This window comes from Macaca fascicularis, chromosome 2 (genome assembly GCF_037993035.2).
Source record: "Macaca fascicularis isolate 582-1 chromosome 2, T2T-MFA8v1.1".
NCBI lineage: Eukaryota > Metazoa > Chordata > Mammalia > Primates > Cercopithecidae > Macaca > Macaca fascicularis.
Window position 1 is genome coordinate 115,706,234 of NC_088376.1, and position 18,520 is coordinate 115,724,753.

An 18,520-nucleotide genomic window follows, 5' to 3' on the forward strand; every position below is an offset into this window, starting at 1 on the left:
TGAATTGTTTTTCTGATTTCTTTGTATTGTTTCTAAGAATTCTCTTGTATCTCACTTTCTTTAGTATGAAACTTTGAATTATTTTCCTGGAATTTGATAAATTACTTCGTTTGTTTTTGAGACGGAGTCTCACTCTGTCCCAGGCCGGAGTGCAATGGCACAATCTTGGCTCACTACAACCTCCACCTCCTGGGTTCAAAGTATTCTTCTGCCTCAGCCTTCCGAGCAGCTAAGATTACAGGTGCACGCCACCATGCCTGGCTAATTTTTGTATTTTTAGCAGAGACAGTGTTTCACCATGTTGGCCAGGCTGGTCTTGCACTCCTGATCTCGTGATCTGCCGGCCCTGGTCTCCCAAAGTGCAGGGATTACAGTGTGAGCCACTGCGCCCAGCCGATAAATTACTTTTTGATTGGAATCTATTGCTAGAGAATTACTGGGTTCTTTTGGAGGTATCATATTTCCTTGCTTTTTCTTGATTCCTGTGTCCTTAAATTGATACTATGTGTGTGTCTGGTATAATAGTCACTTCTTCCAATGTTCTGAATTTATTTTCGTAGAAGAGGACTTTTCCTTGAAGATAGATCTGTGGTGTTGGTTGGGCAGGATACTTTGGTTTTGAATCTAGGTGCGTACAGTAGTGTAATCTCTGTATGATTCCTTCTACTGTAAACAGTATTAGTGGTATCCATGACTTCCTCAGTAGCTTAGGGCAGCAGCCCCCAACCTTTTTGGCACCAGGGACTAGTTTCGTGGAAGATAATTTTTCCATAGACGGGGGTGGCGTTTGTGGGGGTAAGGGATGAGGGTTGTGGGATGGTTTCAGGATGAAACTGTTCCATCTCAGATCATCAGGCATTAGAGTTTCATAAGCAGTGCACAACCTAGATCCCTCACACACACAGTCCACAACAGGGTTCATGCTCCTATGAGAATCTAATGCCACCACTGATCTAACAGGAAGTGGAGCTCAGGGGATAATGTTCACTTGCTTGCCAGTCACTGACTCCTGTGGAGCCCAGTTCCTAACTAATGTGGGGGGTGGGGAGGAGGTGGGGGCCCCTGGCTTGGGGTGCAGTTGACAGTGGAGGCTGTGATAAAGTATTGCTGGGGACTGGGCTGTCAAGTGTGCCAGGCTTTGGGCACCAGAGTGGTGTATACTGGCACTGGTGTTAGCAGGTCCAGGCAGGCCAATTCTTGGGACTTCAGCTGGCTTGCTCGAGTGCCAGGAATGGCAGCAGTGGATCGAGCAGGTGGGTGGGTTCCTGAGCCCCTGGGCAGTGGATGTGACAAGGGTGAAAGCAGTAGCAGTGCTGGGACAACTCTTTGGGACCCAAGTGTTTTGCACCAGTACTGGCAATGGCTATGATGGGTGGGCTAGTACCTGGACCCACAGGTAACACATGAAGATGGGTGCCAGTTGTGGTGGTAGTGGCAGATTGAGTGGCCCTGACCCCAGATGCTGGGAAAAGTGCTCAGGTATCACTAATTGTCAGTTGGGCTGGACAATCCCCAGGCCCCTGGATGGAACGTGCAGATAATTACATGTATGTGATCAATCAGTTGCTGCTTTCAAGATTTTCATCAGTTTGATGATGATGTATCTAAATGGGGCTTCTTTGTGTTTATCTTACTTGAAATTCTTGGAGCTGTAGGTTAATGTTTTTCATCAATTTGAGAGGCTTTCAGTCATTATGTCTTCAAATCTTTTTTTCTCCCCCTTTCTCTTCTCTCCTCTGGAGTTCCCACTATAGATCTACTAGGAAACTTGACACTAGAGGTTGTTCCTCTCTTTCTACAGCCAATGACTTAGGTGAAGGTTGTAGTTAACTACCTCAAGCCCATGATATGCCATGTGCTGACAGATCTGTGTATAGGTTGGGAGATGCACTCAAAGTCGCAGTCAATTTTCAAGTACCCCATTGGATTTTGCTTTTCACCAGGTTCTTTTGCATCTTCCCCAACAGCATGTGTAGGTTTTCCAGTTGGCTGGGAACGTGTGGAGAGCTTATCTCAGTCCTTTTACAGATGTCTAATTTTCAGAATATTCTTTAACTTGGATCATCACCTTGGGCCATCAAAGTTGCAGCTTTACTCCATGCATTTCTGCATCAACCACTTTTAGCTGGCAAAGTCACAGATTCCCCCCTCCTCTAAACCCCACACATATATATTCACTATCTTCCTGAATAAGTATATCATATATCTCCTTTGGTGACAAAGCTGTTGGTTTTGCAGTTAGTTCTATGCTGGCAAAATTACTATTCTCACCAACCAGGTTTCCTTCCCTTCTCTTTGGGGAAGAGAATGCCATCACTTGTAAGAATTTGCTTCAAATCAATCTATTTTGTTTTCTTGCCTAAGGGAAAAAAAATCTATGCAGGAGATTTGATGCCAAAGATTAACATAACTTAAAGTCACATATTCTAGGAATCTATGTGAACTTGAACTTTATCAGAAATGATCCAATTTGTAATCATAAGATCCTGTTATCAAAATATTTCTAAATTCTGGCAAGTGACCCAAAGTAACATTTTATAGTTTGATACAATTAAACTTTTCTCCAGGTATGTGATTCAACCAAAATATCATCTACTTGTCTGGTCCAAATTATCTACGAGGAAAGCAATGCTACTGTATGATGTGGCAAAAACTTGATGGACTCACTGTTGAGAATGCTTTCTAGTTCTAGCTGGCCTGCTTAGGTTTTGATCTACCAATAATATAAAGAGGCATTAAGCCCCCACACTTGTGAATTAACTGACTCTTTTCCTGGAATGCTAGGATAACAGCTGTGCCACAGGTAACTTTCAATCTTTCCCAAGTCTGATGACCAAATTGATAACTATAAAAATATTTCCATCTCATTGTGCCTACTCTAATATAGTCAATACCCTGAATTTTCATTCATACAAACAGGACTCTTTTCCACAGCTAATTATGAGAACAGCTAGAAGACAGTACATTTCTTCATATTCAATAAAATGAAAAGAAACCAACCTCTTTTTTCTTCTTCTCGTTTTAGTTTATCTTCCTCTATTTCTTTTGGCAATTTTTCCTTTTTCTCTTTCTCCACATCATTATGCAAATGTTTTGTGGTATAGCTGAGTGCCGGTGAAAGAAGAATCTCTCCATTTTTGCAGAGTTCATCACGAATTTTAATAAAAAACTGCTGAAGTTCTACCGCATCTTCATATATTTCTGAATCTGTCCTATAACGGTATCAAGAGTATCCACTGACACACAAGCTATTTCTTTTAAACACCTCAATTATGTTAAATTCTATTAAATGCTTCTTTAATTGATATAGTGGTATTTCTGCACAGGTCTATGAAGAGTATCTTTCTGAAGTTTGTTAAAACAAAATCCGAAGTGTCATTTTACCATGGTAAGCCTCATGGCCACCATTTTCCTTTACTTCAAGGTTCACTTCTTGTACAGCTCATGTAAAAGGAAAGGCTTCATGTATTTTCTCTTGGAGATACATGGCACATGCATTAATTGATTCTGGCAGGGGAAAGTGGCTGCCAGAACCAAAAATTGTAACAAGTTTCTACAATATGTTCAACACTTACTCGTATCCATTCTTTGCATTTTTACTTTCTCTTAATAGCAGACCAGTGTGTTACATAATAGGCTCTATTTTCTTCCTTTTGGTCCTATATCATGGTTGCCTAGGCTAGTGAGACCCTGTGAATATCTGAACCTAAAGCAAAGCCATGAAGGCATTCTATAATGGTTAGAGGCCTCAGAGTTAGTGTTCATTTTAGTTTCCCAGAAATAACTGTGTAATTCTGGGGAACCAGCAAAGGCAACACAGTGAAAGATGGAAAAAAGATTATCTATGTCATACCCAGAACTTTTCTGAGTCTCTTTCTCATTTATGAAATAAGGCAGCCAGGCATGGTGGTTCACACCTATAATCCCAACGCTTTGGGAGGCCGAGGTGGGAGGACTGCTTAAGGCCAGGAGTTTGAGACCAGCCTAAGCAACACAGCAAGACACTGTCTCAACAAAAAATCAGCCGGGCATTGGAGTACACACCTGTAGTCCTAGCTATCTGGGAAGCTGAGGCGGGAGGGTCACTTGAGCTCAGGAGTTCAAGGGTGCAGTAAGTTATGATGGCACCACTGCATTCCACCCTGGGCAACAGAGCAAGACCCTGTCTCTTTAAAAAAATCAACAAATAGGCCAGTTGTGGTGGCTCACACCTACAATCCCAGCACTTTGGGAGGTCACGGTGGGCCAAAATGGTTAACCCAAGTCTCTACTGAAAATATAAAAATTAGCCAGGCATGATGGTGCACATATGTAATCTCAGCTACTCAGGAGGCTGAGGCAGGACAATCGCTTGAACCCGGGAGTAGAGGTTGCAGTGAGCCAAGATTGCGCCACTGCACTCTAGTCTGGGCAATAGAGTGAGACTCTGTCTCAAAATAAATAAATACATACATACATACATACATAACTAAATAAAATGTGGGGAGTGGGCAAAATAAACTTTAGACTTTAGAATTTTGACTGGAGGAAGTTTTATTACTGTTTCTAGTCCACTGCGGTCTGAGGAAGGTTTACATACAATTGTTCTTATTTTATTTTATTTTATTTTTTTAGGCTGGGTCTTGCTCTGCCACTCAGACTAGAGTGCAGTGGCGTGATCACAGCTCACCATAGCCTCAACTTCTTGGGCTCAAGCTGGCTAATTTTTAAATTTTTTGTAGCAACAGGGTCCTCCCTATGTTGCCCAGGCTGGTCTTGAACTCCTGGCCTCGAGTGATCCTCCCACTTCAGCCTTCCGAAGTGCTTAAATTACAGGTGTGAGACACCACAACTGGCTGGCTTAAATAGAATTCTATTAACTAAGAATACCAGAGTCTAAAAACTTATTCACAAAACTAACCACAAAGGTCTTAGCAGTTACAGAGACATTCTGCTCAGAGGAGTGTGGCCAAGTTAGCCGCCTGTAGATACATGACACTAGAGCATCAAACTTCAGAGAGGTCCCCAGAATGCTGCTCCTCATCAGCAAAGGTGAACTGGCAAACAATTAAAAGACATGATCAATAACCTAAATGGGTATTTCTGGAAAGTTGTTTTTTTTTTTTTTTTTTTTTGAGACGGAGTTTCATTCTTGTTGCCCAGGCTGGGGTACACTGGTGCAATCTCAGCTCTGCAACCTCTGCCTCCCAGGTTCAAGCAATTCTCCTGCCTCAGCCTTTCAAGTAGCTGGGATTATAGGCACCCACCACCATGTCTGGCTAATTTTTGTACTTTTAGTAGAAACGGGGCTTCACCATGTTGGCCAAGCTGGTCTCAAATTCCTGACCTCAGGTGATCCTCCCGCCTTGGCCTCCCAAAGTGCTGGGATTACAGGTGTGAGCCACTGTGTCCGGCCTTGGAAAGGTTTTAAATATCTTTTGGGGTCATAGAAATGCTAATACTTGTAGGAAAGCAATAAAAATAAAACTTACCAAGGGAAGACACCCCTGAAACACTTTTTTTTCCTTCTTGAGATACAGTCTCACTCTGATGCCCAGGCTGGAGTACAGTGGCACAATCATGGCTCACTACAGCCTCAATCTTCTGGCTCAAGCAATCCTCCCACCTCAGCCTCTCGAGTAGCTGGGACTATAGGCATACGTCACCAAGCTTGGCTGATTTTTAAAATTTTATTTTAAGTAGAGATAAGGAAGGTCTTGCTATGTTGTCCAGACTGGTCTCAAACTCCTGAGTGCAAGCCATCCTCCCACCTTGGGCTCCCAAAGTACTGGGATTACAGGTGTGAGCCACTGTACCTGGCCCCTAAAACACAATTTTATGTCTGTTTTCTGAATGACGATATTTGAATTCTGCTCACTTGAAATTAAAGTTCATTTTATAAATTTTCACTTTTATAAAATTAAAAGTGAAAATTTTTGTAAATTAAAAGTAAAAAATTTTTGTAAAATTTTTGTAAATACCTTTGATGGTATACTGAAAGGGCAGATCATAATTCCATCATATCACATGGTTTAGAAATGAACATTTTTTACAAGAGTCACTAAGCACCTACCATACGCTTTCTTGTTTATTCCAAGTACTATAAAGAATTTATTAATCTAAGAAGTCAGGTATTCATTGAATGTGCAGGAGCATAAATACTCAAGCTGGAAAAACAACTCTAAATTCCCCCTCAATTGCTAAGTAATCTTTTTATATAAGGCAGACATTCAGCAAAAGGAAAAAATTACGAATACAGAAGGCTCTTAATGCTTCCCTTGTTCGTCTTCCCACAGGTCCCTTTTACCTGCAAGGGGGTCAGAGTGTTTAGTCTGGGAATACTGCCAGCAGTTTAGGAAAGGCAGCAGCCAACTGGCAAGAGTCAGCACTGTGTTGTTACTAAATACTGTTGATGGACAAACTATTGTCACCTGAGTGAATTTTTCTCTTGTTATGTCTCACTGTTCGGATTCCTTCTATTTTAGCCTGTGAAGTCCTAGGTGACGCTGGGTAACAGTGGTGGGTAGGGGTAGGGGTAAATGGTGATGAAGCATGAAGACTCTTAAGAGATCAACATGGAAATCTACTGTATGGAGACTTCACTGAATTTATGAACTATTATTTCTGGGATGTCTAGCTTTGTTACTGGTAATATAGTAGATAAAGGCATAGTTTATCCTTCACTAAATTGATGCATCCCCATCAATTCTTATTAAGTACTTATTCTTAATAAGTATTATAAGCAGTCACAATACTATCTTCTTTTACAAAGTTAAGAATGGCTCCCTGTATGTTTTTCTTTTAAATATTTTTCCTAACTATTAAATTACCAGGGATCCCTTTTGTTTTTCAACAAAGCTCTGGGCATGAGGGTAAAACTGTGTGCACCACTATCTCATAAAAATATACCTTGAACTCTATCTCCCAGGCCTCAAAAGCAAAAAACAATCATGTCAACAATGGGAGAATGAAAAGAGCTAATTTCCTAGAGATACAAATCTTAATTCTTAAAATAAACATATCATCTATACAACATAAACAAAGTTCCTAATAATCTACAAGACAAATAATCATTGAAAGACTCACAGAACTAACACCAAGATGTAATGAGGCTAAGCAGGGAGGGGAGGAAGGGAGGGGTATTAGACTTAAGGACTACTTAAGCCAAGAACAAGAACAGAAAGAAGTCTAAGCTACATGAAAATAGAGTTTGTTTTGCCCACTGGTGTATTCCATCTAGAATATGCTCATTAATTGGTAGCATCTCCATAAATATATGTTGAATAAATGAGTAAATCCAAGAGTTTTTGACTGCAAGATGTCCCTCCATCCTTCTCTTTATTTCTACCCAATTGCTGAAGCACCATATTATTAAGGACCATTTCTTAAAGGTGTCACTCATGGGCCTCACCAAACTGGCCCCAACTCTATCCCTGTCTTTTAAACATACCATATTCATTTCCTAACTCCATTTCTTTGCTCATAACATTCACCTCATTTGAAATATCTTCTTGCCTACTCATTTGAACCCTACCTATCCACCCATTCTTTCCTGATGCCTTATGCCTTTTTAGGAGAACTGTGGCCCACAGAATTCCTTACATCACCATCTTTACTAAATATCAGGTTGTGATATGTTGTTTCATGTCTGGAATTATTTTTCCCTTAAGCATAAGTCCTGGCCCATCCATCAGACTTCAAGCTTTTAGAGCACAGAGCTCAAGGCTTATCATCCACGGCCGTGCTCCATGACTTGTCCTAGTAATTGGCTCAGGAGTAGCTCTCTGCAGTGAAGAGCAAGACAAGTCACATCATTTACTAGTTGGATGACTATGGGTAACTTTTCTCTGCCTATGCCTCTAATTCTTTCACATGCAAACTGAGAAGATTATCACTTACCTAGAATGGCTATCATAAGGGTTAGAGATTGCCTTCATAAAGTGTTTAGCATGGTGCTTTACAAAGAGTTGGTGCTTAATACAAGCAGCAAATGTTACGATCTTTTTTCTTTTATTTGCGAAGACACTGAAAGCAAAGACTACTTGCTTTTCTTTAAAGGTTCAGAGCAATGTCTGACTTCATAGATTCCCTAGCTGGCATTACACTGCCTAAAGGTCTAGTTCTAAACATGGTAAGTTGTAAGCTCCAGGAAGGTACGGTTTGTATCTTTATTTTTTTATATTTTCCCAGCTGTCTCCAAGAGCACATATAAAATACACTATAATTGCTGAATTTAATAGTCAAGTTTGATATTGATATGCAGCAAATATATATCACAGATAAAAATTAGAAGGAAATTTAAGTTTAATGTAAATCTAAATTTGCTTCTTTTAAAACATTTAATGTCTTCAGCAAGCTCTCTAGAAACCTGAGATTAAAAAAAAAAAAAAGAAGCCCTCTGAGGTACTTAAAATGGTGATCAAATTTATATCAGTCTACCTCAGGTCAATACCTTGGAGCTATTTTATTTAAAGCAGTCATGCATTGAAGCCAAACCTTAAAAGAAAAATGCAGTTACTATTTCCAATTAGAAACATTTATGTTTTTATAAAACACATTCTGTGAAAGGCTGTATTTTTTTTTTTTTTTTTTTTTTTTTTGAGACTGAGTCTCGCTCTGTCGCCCAGGCTGGAGTGCAGTGGCCGGATCTCAGCTCACTGCAAGCTCCGCCTCCTGGGTTCACGCCATTCTCCTGCCTCAGCCTCCCGAGTAGCTGGGACTACAGGCACCCGCCACCTCGCCCGGCTAGTTTTTTGTAGTTTTTTTAGTAGAGACGGGGTTTCACCGTGTTAGCCAGGATGGTCTCGATCTCTTGACCTCGTGATCCGCCCGTCTCGGCCTCCCAAAGTGCTGGGATTACAGGCTTGAGCCACCGCGCCCGGCCGAAAGGCTGTATTTTAAGTTTATGCTTTTCAAGAGACCTTCAATTTTGTCTTCCTCCTCACTGGCCTTAATCTAGATGACTTAGTGGTGTGCCTTCTCTCCCCCATAGAATATACTCGATCTTAAGAAGTTCTGGCTAATTAGAATTCAGAATAGCATGCTACCAACTACAATCACGTACGTAAGTGGAAATAGTACATCAAAGCAATATTCTTTCATCTGTTTTGTATTAAATAGCACACATCCTCAAAATGAAAATGGCTTTGAAAACATACCGATTCATCCTTCTTGCCCGTTCCAATACTTCAAACATATGCTCTTGAAATAAATCAAGCCGCCGGTAGCGATTATTTTCAACATTCTTCCTAATGATGTCAAATGTAAGGGGTGGTTTGTTAGGAAAGTTGGGATCCACAGCAGGAATTTCCGCTAAAGAATCACTGTAGCATCTTCCCTCATCATCCTGATGACTCATGACTGACACAAAAAGATTGTGGATAAGCTCTTGAATCAGCAAAGTCACATTTGGGACATGAGAGTCCTCATCTCCCTCCAGGTCTCTGCGCGTTTCAAGCAGGACTTTGTGTAGTACAAGAGCATCTTTGTAGATCAAAGACTCAGGCTCATTGTATGTACATGCATTATTAAACATCATGACAAAGTCCTCAACCATAGAGTCAATATCTTGGTACTTGTTGGCCATCATGTGACTTCGAATTTTTTCCATATCCATGGGCTTTTTAATAGTCAGATAGTAGTCAGGCAACTCAGATCTAGAGGGAAGCCTCAGAAATATGGCACTGAGGCGGCGACCTCTCTTATCAGTATAGTTCTTTACAGCTTCATAGACCTCATTTAGTTTCTGCTGCATTGGAGTCATGTATTTTGATTTTTTAGGAGAAATGCCACTCTTCCTACCTAAAGAAAGAGACTTAAAGTTAAATGAATAAAATAAATGAACCTAAATTTGTATACAGATGGTAGCATAACCACAAGCTACGATTCCAAATAATTTGTAAAACCCAGCAATTAGCATGTCTATAGTGAAATATAACCTGCAGACAAAAAAGAACTAAAAAAAAATTTTTAACTGTTTTTAGTAATCATATTTTTGATGGGAGACTAAGTACTGTAAGGTTGAGAAAGCTGTGAATAAGGAATAAAGCAAATGAGCAGCTATGTGACATTCTATCACCTTTGGTATCACTGAGAACTGAGATTTTCATCATGGGATAAAAAGAGATAACGGATGTTAAAACACAGGACATTAATAATTACCTTGAGGCCTTTAATCTCAATTGAAAGTATCACTATGAACTTATGATGTATTTTATCTTTAAATATAAGCATACGAACAAACACATACAAATTTCCTAGCTCTGTCCACTGAAAATCGTACAAACAATGACTACATCAGTAGCAGTATACCCCACACTAGAGTTTTAAAATATTAATTCCAAATACAAATGTTGATGAACCCTCACCTTTTAGCAGAAACATGAAAAAGGTAGGGCTCCTTGGCAAATGACTGATTCCCAGTCTGGTATATCTTCAAACACTAGACAGTAAAGAATCTATCAATGACTTCTTACCATGACTTCATGTCAACAGAATATAGGAACCATCTGGGCGTGGTGGCTCATGCCTGCAACCCCAACGCTTTGGGAGGCCAAGGTGGGTGGATCACCTGAGGTCAGGAGTTCAAGATCAGCCTGGCCAATATGGCGAAACCCCATCTCTATTAAAAATACAAAAAATTAGCCGGGTGTGGTGGTGGTGCCTGTAATCCAAGTTACTTGGGAGGCGAGGCAGGAGAATTGCTTGAACCCAGGAGGCAGAGGTTGCAGTGAGCTGAAATCAAGCCATTGCACTCCAGCCTGGGCGACAGAGCGAGATTCTGTCTCAAAAAAAACAAAACAAAAAGAATATAGGAATCAGCCTGAACCAGCCTGAGTATCAATAACGGCAATAACTTCAATCACAACTCAGCCACATGTTTAAGTCTGGTAGTTCTTAATAATATGTATAAACAAACAACAAAATGGGTAAATATTGAAGGATGTTAGTAAACCAATGCATATTTTGAAAACTGGTAAAGGGGAAAACAAAATAAAACAAAAATCAAGCCTTTATCCTTTCAAAAAGCAAGACACACACATGAAAAACACTGTACCACTGGCTAATCAAATATCAGATAAGGCAAAGTTTCTCTAGAGCTAGTAAGGAATAAAATTAAAAACGATCACAATTTTACATCCCTTTCATGAATTAATAATTAATGAAGTATGCAACACCACCAGTTAACAGAAAGACATAGATTTCACATGTACCTGATGGAAGATGATATATTACCTATGAAGTCGGTTTTTCTGCCAAAGGGAGAGGATAGGGGATCAGACCTCAATCTGATCAAACCTCTGGCTCCAACTACCAATTTACAGGAAGTGCAAAGGACAGAGGAACACATGAAAGTACAACAGAGTGGGCCAGGAGCGGTGGCTCATGCCTGTAATACCAGCACTGTGGAAGGCCAAGGTGGGCAGATCACTTGAGTCCAGGAGTTCAAGACCAGCCTGGCAACATAGCAAAACCCTGTCTCTACTAAAAATACAAAAAAAATGAGCTGGAAGTGGTGGCGTGTACCTGTAGTCCCAGCTACCTGAGAGGTTAAAGTGGGAGGATTGCTTCAGTCGGGAGGTGGAGGTGGCAATGAGCCAAGAATGTGCCACTACACTCCAGCTTGGGTGACAGAGTGAGACCCTGTCGCCAAAAAACAAAACGAAACAAAACACAACACACACAAAAACCCCCACAACATATGGATGCAATCAGCAAAATCCAGACTATGGGAAACTATAGCACAAATCTAATTTCTTCAACAGATAAATAGTAAGGGGTGGAAAAAGAGAGAGAGATGGAGGGGAGTTTACAGATTAAAAGAAGTATTGGGCTGGGCACGGTGGCTCACACCTGTAATTCCAGCACTTTGGGAGGCCGAGGTGGGCGGATCACGAGGTCAGGAGTTCGAGACCAGCCTGGCCAATATGGTGAAACAGGACTGAGTCACCTCCCTGGCCACTGTACTTTACATTTATATATGTTTGAAATTTTTCATTAAAAAACATAGAGAAATAAAAAGGAAGCCAGGCACGGTGGCTCATGCCTGTAATCCCAACACTTTAGAAGGCAGAGGCAGGAGGATCGCTTGAGCCCAGTTCAAGACCAGCCTGGCCAATACAGGAAGACCCTGCCTCTATTAATTTAAAACAAACAAAAGAAATAAAAAGGAAATTAACATTCCACATAAAAAGCCCTTTTTAAAGAACTTTAAAAAATGCATATGTGAATTTATGTATTTAAATATAATTTAGATAGTTATTGTTAAACTATTATTAGTCTTTTATGAAATCCATTCTAGTTAAAAGATACTGTGTTCCTACAAAGTGGAATGAAAGTTTTACATTTCTCCAAACCTTCTGTATGCTTTTACAATTCCATGAAAAGATAAATGCCTTAAAAAGGATTCATTGCTTAGCAGTAAATCATACCCAAATCTACTACTAAATTTAGTTGATAGTCATTTCAGATAAAAAAGCTAGTCCGGGCCAGGCAGGGTGGCTCACACCCGTAATCCCAGCACTTTAGGAGGCCAAGGTAGGCGAATCACTTGAGGTCAGGAGTTTTAACAGCAGCCTGGTCAACATGGTGAAACCCCGTCTCTACTAAAAATACAAAAAATTAGTTGGGCATGGTGGCGTACACTCGTAGTCCCAGCTACTTGGGAGGCTGAGTGGAAGGATCACTTGAACCTGGGAGGCAGAGGTTGCAGTGAGCCAAGGTCACGCCACGGCACTCCAACCTGGGTGACAGGGCGAGATGCTTTATCAAAAAAAAAAAAGCTAGTCTGTCTGTTTTTCCCCTTTCCAGCAAATACGGCTCCAACGAATATAATTATCAATTGCTTGGTATCTATTTTATTTACATATTTTAAAGAAGACAGAAATCTCTTTATCTCTTATCTAGTGGTATTAATAACTTTTGCTGTCTTCTCTTCGAACCTTTTCCTTCTTTTTTTTTTTTTTTTTTTTTTTTCCCCGAGGCAGAGTCTCACTTATGAGCGCAGTGGTGCGATCTTGGCTCACTGCAACCTCTGCCTCCCAGGTTCAAGCAATTATCCTGCCTTAGCCTCCCAAAGAGCTGGGATTACAGGCATGCACTCCCATGTCTGGCTAATTTTTGTATTTTGAGTAAAGATGGGGATTCACCATGTTGGCCAGGCTGGTCCTGAACTCCTGACCTCAAGTGATCTGCCCACCTCAGCCTCTCAAAGTGCTGAGATTACAGGCATGAGTCACTGTCCCTGGCCTTCTCTTACAACTTTTAATAAAAAAACCAACCACAGACTACACTCAAATGATAGCTGAGTATAGTACAGTGGCTGGCTGGACATCTCTAACTCCTCTGTCTAGTTGGAACTGTTGGGATTAATTTTTAATTCTAGTAATTGTCAGACACACATATCAAGAAAAGAAATCTGCTACTATATTCTTACAGCATTATATGTAGAGAAAAATCTATTTTTACTATTTAAAATTTATAAAATGTCTACTGCATTCAAGAAAGTAAACAAAACCTCTGACATTATATTTTACTACCCACATGCTTGTCACAGTTTAGCTACTTAAAATACAGTAAACAAGAGGGCTTGACAAGAAGGAAGAACTCCATGCTGGAGCACAGTGAGTTCAAATATATTCATCATTTAATTAAATATTATTTCAGAAAAATCAGCAATCTCTCTTTGATAGACTAAACTAAATAACAAAGTGTGAGGCTGCCTTACTCAGCTTGAGTTTGGGAGAAGCCATGTCATCATCATCAGGCAATGGGCCCAGCTCTTTCCTTTTCTCCTTGAGTAACTTCTCCAGGATATGTGCATCGTTGTACACCTACATTCCAAAAATATATTTAAATTATTCTCTAAAAACTTTTTATTAAGGTATAAAATGCATCCATAAAGAAGTTTTAAAAAGACAGTTGAAGATAGTTCGGAGCTTAAAGAAAACCAAAACCAGCCTCACTACAGAGCAATAAAATCACTGTATCTGTGGGAAAGCCTAGGCCTTAACTGGCTTGTTTTTAAGCTTCCCAGGTGATTCTAATGCACAGACATGCATGCTAATGTTTGAGAACCACTGTAGTAGAATCACTGCAGGTTTTAACAGAAGTTCTGAAACACAATTACATGTGTTGTTTTCTTCAAAAACTTTTCTTCTCCACTGGACACTCAAGGTAGCAGACTTAGGCCAATAGAAATTAGAGACTAAAAATATCTGATAGTTGGAGAGCAATATCTCAAGATCTTAAATTCCGAATCTGAGTTCACAGTCTGAAGCTTCATCTATAAAAAAACAATTATCCTTGCTTAGGGATCTCTCTCTGAGGACTGAGCCAAGGGTGGTAATATGTAGTCAAGAACAACGTTACTCACCTTATGACTTTGCATCCATAGCTCCCTCCTCTTACCTCCCCAGCAGATGCTATGTCCTCCCTTGGCCACCCACCAAAGCAGAGGAGCTGAGGGAAAAAGTGACCTCCCCTGTCTGGCCATCTCTCTTAAAGATGGCTTTTTCCTCTACCAGTGATGGACAAGTGGTATATTAGCCAGTGACACTGAGGACTGTGTAAACCCTTAAGATAGAACCATTTTTTAAATTTATAAGCACCCTCCATGCATACTCTATTTTATAATCAAATGTAATTGCAGAGGAAAACAAATGACTTAAAAATGTTATTTTATTTCTGGGAGATGTAAAGTAGATAAAAAGATATCAAATAGAAAAAGTTTCAAAGAAGGGAGACTATATCTTAGTTATACTGATAAAGAACTAAAAATCAAGATGCTTTGGCCGGGCGCGGTGACTCATGCCTATAATCCCAGCACTTTGGGAGGCTCAGGCGGGTGGATCACGAGGTCAGGAGATGAAGACCATCCAGGCTAACACGGTGAAACCCCATCTCTACTAAAAATACAAAAAATTAGCTGGGCATGGTGGCAGGCACCTGTAGTCCCAGCTACGCGGGAGGCTGAGGCAGGAGAATGGCATAAACCCGGGAGGCAGAGCTTGCAGTGAGCCGAGATGGCACCACTGCACCCCAGCCTGGGCGACAGAGCGAGACTCTGTCTCAAAAAAAAATCAAGATGCTTCACAGCAAAATCAATTAAATAAATTATTTAGAGGTGCATTTATGGGAATAGCATGCTGATTTTTATATAATTATACATTTTCTATATAGGCTGTCTTTGGAGAAGTATGGTCGTTGAGGATCGTAGTAATAATGATGATGAAAGATTTTAATACTATTGGCTTTCCTTTGAGTGCTTATTCAGTACCAGGCACTCTGCTAAATGCTCAGTATACATTATCTCTTTTAAATCCTACACCAAGTGTAGGTACTATTATTGTAAGTACTATTATTAGTTGACGCAAGTACTATTATTAGCCTTAATTTATAGATGAAGAAACTGAGGCTCAGGAAGGATAAATTACTTACACATGGATTGGCAGAGCAAAATTCAAAACTAGGATGTCAGATTACAAAGTAGGAACGTTTAATCTTTATAATGTACTGCCTCTGATTTTAAACAATGAAGAAAAATCAAAGTATTAACCTAGTCACCAAAAAGAATAATCCAAGTTAAGCCTCTAGAGCTGGTCTCTCAAAATGCATTAGTCTATAAGCACTCCTCTCCCCCAAAATGTGCCTACTTCAGTACCCCTGGCCCTCCTCACCTGGGAGCCCTCCTCGTTATAGTGCCTGGCATTCCGGAACATCAGCTTCATGTCTTCTATCATTCCCTCTTCACCTGCATATTTGTCATTGCGGATGTTATGCTCAATTATTTTCAAGTCCATTGGCTCCAAGATGATTTTATAATAATCAGGATAGTCCTTTTTGGATGGCTTAACCATAAATAGGTCACAAAGTCTTCTGCCTGAACCTGGCTCTCGAGCTTCAAGAACAACATTGAATAAGATTTTCATTCGCTGCTTTCTTATGTTCTTTTTACTGTTGAGAGGGAAAGTAGAAAAGGGGAAAAATTAGAATCGGTTTAGTTTTCTTAAATCAAGGATGACCATAAAATGAAACAAATTATTTGTGGTGCTTTATAATGATTACAATTTATTGATTACATATGCCACAAACACAGTAACCATGCTGGAAGTTATAAGCAAATAGTAGGAAAATTTCCAAAATTGTTAAAACAGTGATTCTGGCAGGAGTAGTTAATGAATGCCAAATAAAATTTATAGATATTTCATGAAATGCAATGTTTGAAAAAAGATCCTCTCTGATACCAAAAGAAAATGAAATCATATAATCAACTGAGATATATTTTTTGTTTAAAGATAAGTAGAGCAAAAGTGCAATAAAACTAGTAATTCCCTATTGTTATAATATCCTCACTTCCAGGCACAAAAACAAAACAAAATAAAAAACATAAAAAGAGAAGTGTTTCATCTCTTAAGACAAGCACTCCTGAACACTTGGTATTTTGGTTGTCTGCAAACAAAAGGAGACTGTCTGTCAGACTAGTGTCTTTACAGTGGGTATGAGCCTCTCTTGCATTGATCCTGTCAGGGTCGTCCTTGCTCTCTCCATCAGCATTATTCCACAACTCCTACTTACTTTAAAGAATAAGCGGTGTGGTTAATCTGAGTTTTCTAGAGTAAAATTTCCATCCTTGAGCATGAATCCCTGTCTTGTTCTCCAAAAAGCCCCAGTGAGATGTGATGCTGAGAAGCTGATTTAAGCAGTATGGAACAAAGCATAAAGAACTACAGATTAGATTGAGTTCAAAAGGGCTCCAAGAGAGCAGATGGTCTATCTCTTAATTGTTGAGAAAACTGGCTCAGGGAGGGTAAATGACTGGCCCAAGGTGAGCTTCCTAGTAAATTATTAGAAGCGATGCTCTTCCGATATGGCTTCTGGTTAACCGTTCTTATGTACTCAGAACACGGCTAAAGAAATTCTAGCCAGATAAAGAAATTCTAGTCAAACTAACCAGCAGTCTCCAAGTGAACAGTCAGGTAGGTAATAACAAGAAATGACTTATGACTTAGTTTTTTGTTGTTGCTGTTTTTTTTTTTTTTTTTTTTTTTTTCTGAGACAGAATTTTGCTCTTGCTGCCCAGGCTGGAGTGCAACGGCACGATCTCAGCTCACCACAGCCTCTGTCTCCTGGGTTCAAGCGGTTTTCCTGCCTCAGCCTCCCCAGTAGCTGGGATTATAGGCGCCTGCCACCACGCCCGGCTTTTTTTTTTTTTTTTTTTTGAGATGGAGTTTCACTCTTGTTGCCCAGGCTGGAGTGCAATGGTGCGATATCTGCTCACTGCAACCTCCACCTCCTGGGTTCGAGCAATTCTCCTGCCTCAGCCTCTCGAGTAGCTGGGATTACAGGCATGCACCACCACGCCCAACTAATTTTGTAATTTTAGTAGACAGGGTTTCTCCATGTTGGTCAGGTTAGTCTCGAACTTCCGACCTCAGGTGATCTGCCCGCTTCGACCTCCCAAAGTGCTAGGATTACAGGCGTGAGCCATTGTGCTAGGCCATGCCCGGGTAATTTTTGTATTTTTAGTAGAGACAGGGTTTCACTATGTTGGCCAGGCTGGTCTCAAACACCCGACCTCAGGTGATCCGCCCACCGTGGCCTCCCAAAGTGTTGGGATTACAGGCGTGAGCCACCGTGCTCGCCCAACTTAATTTTTATTAAAAAAAATATTTACTAAGATCCTATAGTATAGTCATCCCTTGGTATTCATGGGGAATTGGTTTCAGGATCTCCTTTGGATACCAAAATACATAGACGTTCAAGTCCCTGATATAAAATGTTGTAGTATTTGCAAATAACACGTGCACATCCTCCTGTATACTTTAAATCATCTCTAGATTACTTATAATACCTAATACATTAAAAATGCTACATTGTTTTGTTATACTGTATTGCTTAGGACATGACAAGAAAAAAATCTGTACATGTACAGTAAAGATGCAATTAAAAAATTATTTTTCTATCTGTAGTTGGTTGAATCCTTGGATGTGGAAGCTATGGATACAGAGGGCCAACTGTACTTAGAAGTAAATATTTTGTATGTTTCCTATCCTGTAGGTGGAAGAAAGTTCATTCCTCAGGCAAACTATATGTGGCTGTATAGGTCTTCTGGTCCAGTCCTCTGACTACTTGCACTACTCCTGGATCATGAAGAAGCCAAAGGCCAGATATTTTCTCTCCAAGGTTCAAAATACACTTTTTTAAAACACAGAAGGAAAAATCAAGAACTAACAGTTGAGAAAATAAATATCTATCCTTAAGATTTTTAGGCTTCTCAGAAATACCTATCTTCCTAGCATTGTGGAACTCAAGGCAAACAAAGTGATTTAATTAGGAAAGAAACGGACAAGAGCCTGTTCCTGCAAGAGTTGAGATCATCCTCATAACTTGTGTCTTCACTCTGACTGCTTATTTCCTGCTCATTGTGGACCTTAGACAATTCCTGCCATTTTCTTTCCTCAGCACTTTTTTTTTTGTGTTAAATAAGTTTGTTAGGTGATGGCAAAATGTTAGATATTTCACCTAGTGGAAACTCCTCCAA

At 40.0% G+C, this 18,520-nt stretch overlaps 1 protein-coding gene across 50 annotated transcripts in view; it reads right to left on the reverse strand.

Annotated features, from left to right (window-relative positions):
• The window catches only part of PBRM1 (polybromo 1), a 150,511-nt gene that overhangs the window by 65,480 nt on the left and 66,511 nt on the right, over positions 1 to 18,520 (reverse strand). For all 50 annotated transcript variants that reach the window (XM_045386106.3, XM_065540698.2, XM_065540718.2 and 47 more), the window contains 4 exons: positions 15,657 to 15,933; positions 13,706 to 13,811; positions 9,138 to 9,780; positions 3,001 to 3,212 (listed from right to left, as the gene is read on the reverse strand). In XM_045386106.3, the coding sequence (XP_045242041.1) occupies positions 3,001 to 3,212; positions 9,138 to 9,780; positions 13,706 to 13,811; positions 15,657 to 15,933 (1,238 nt within the window). The remainder of the gene's footprint in view (positions 1 to 3,000; positions 3,213 to 9,137; positions 9,781 to 13,705; positions 13,812 to 15,656; positions 15,934 to 18,520) is intronic.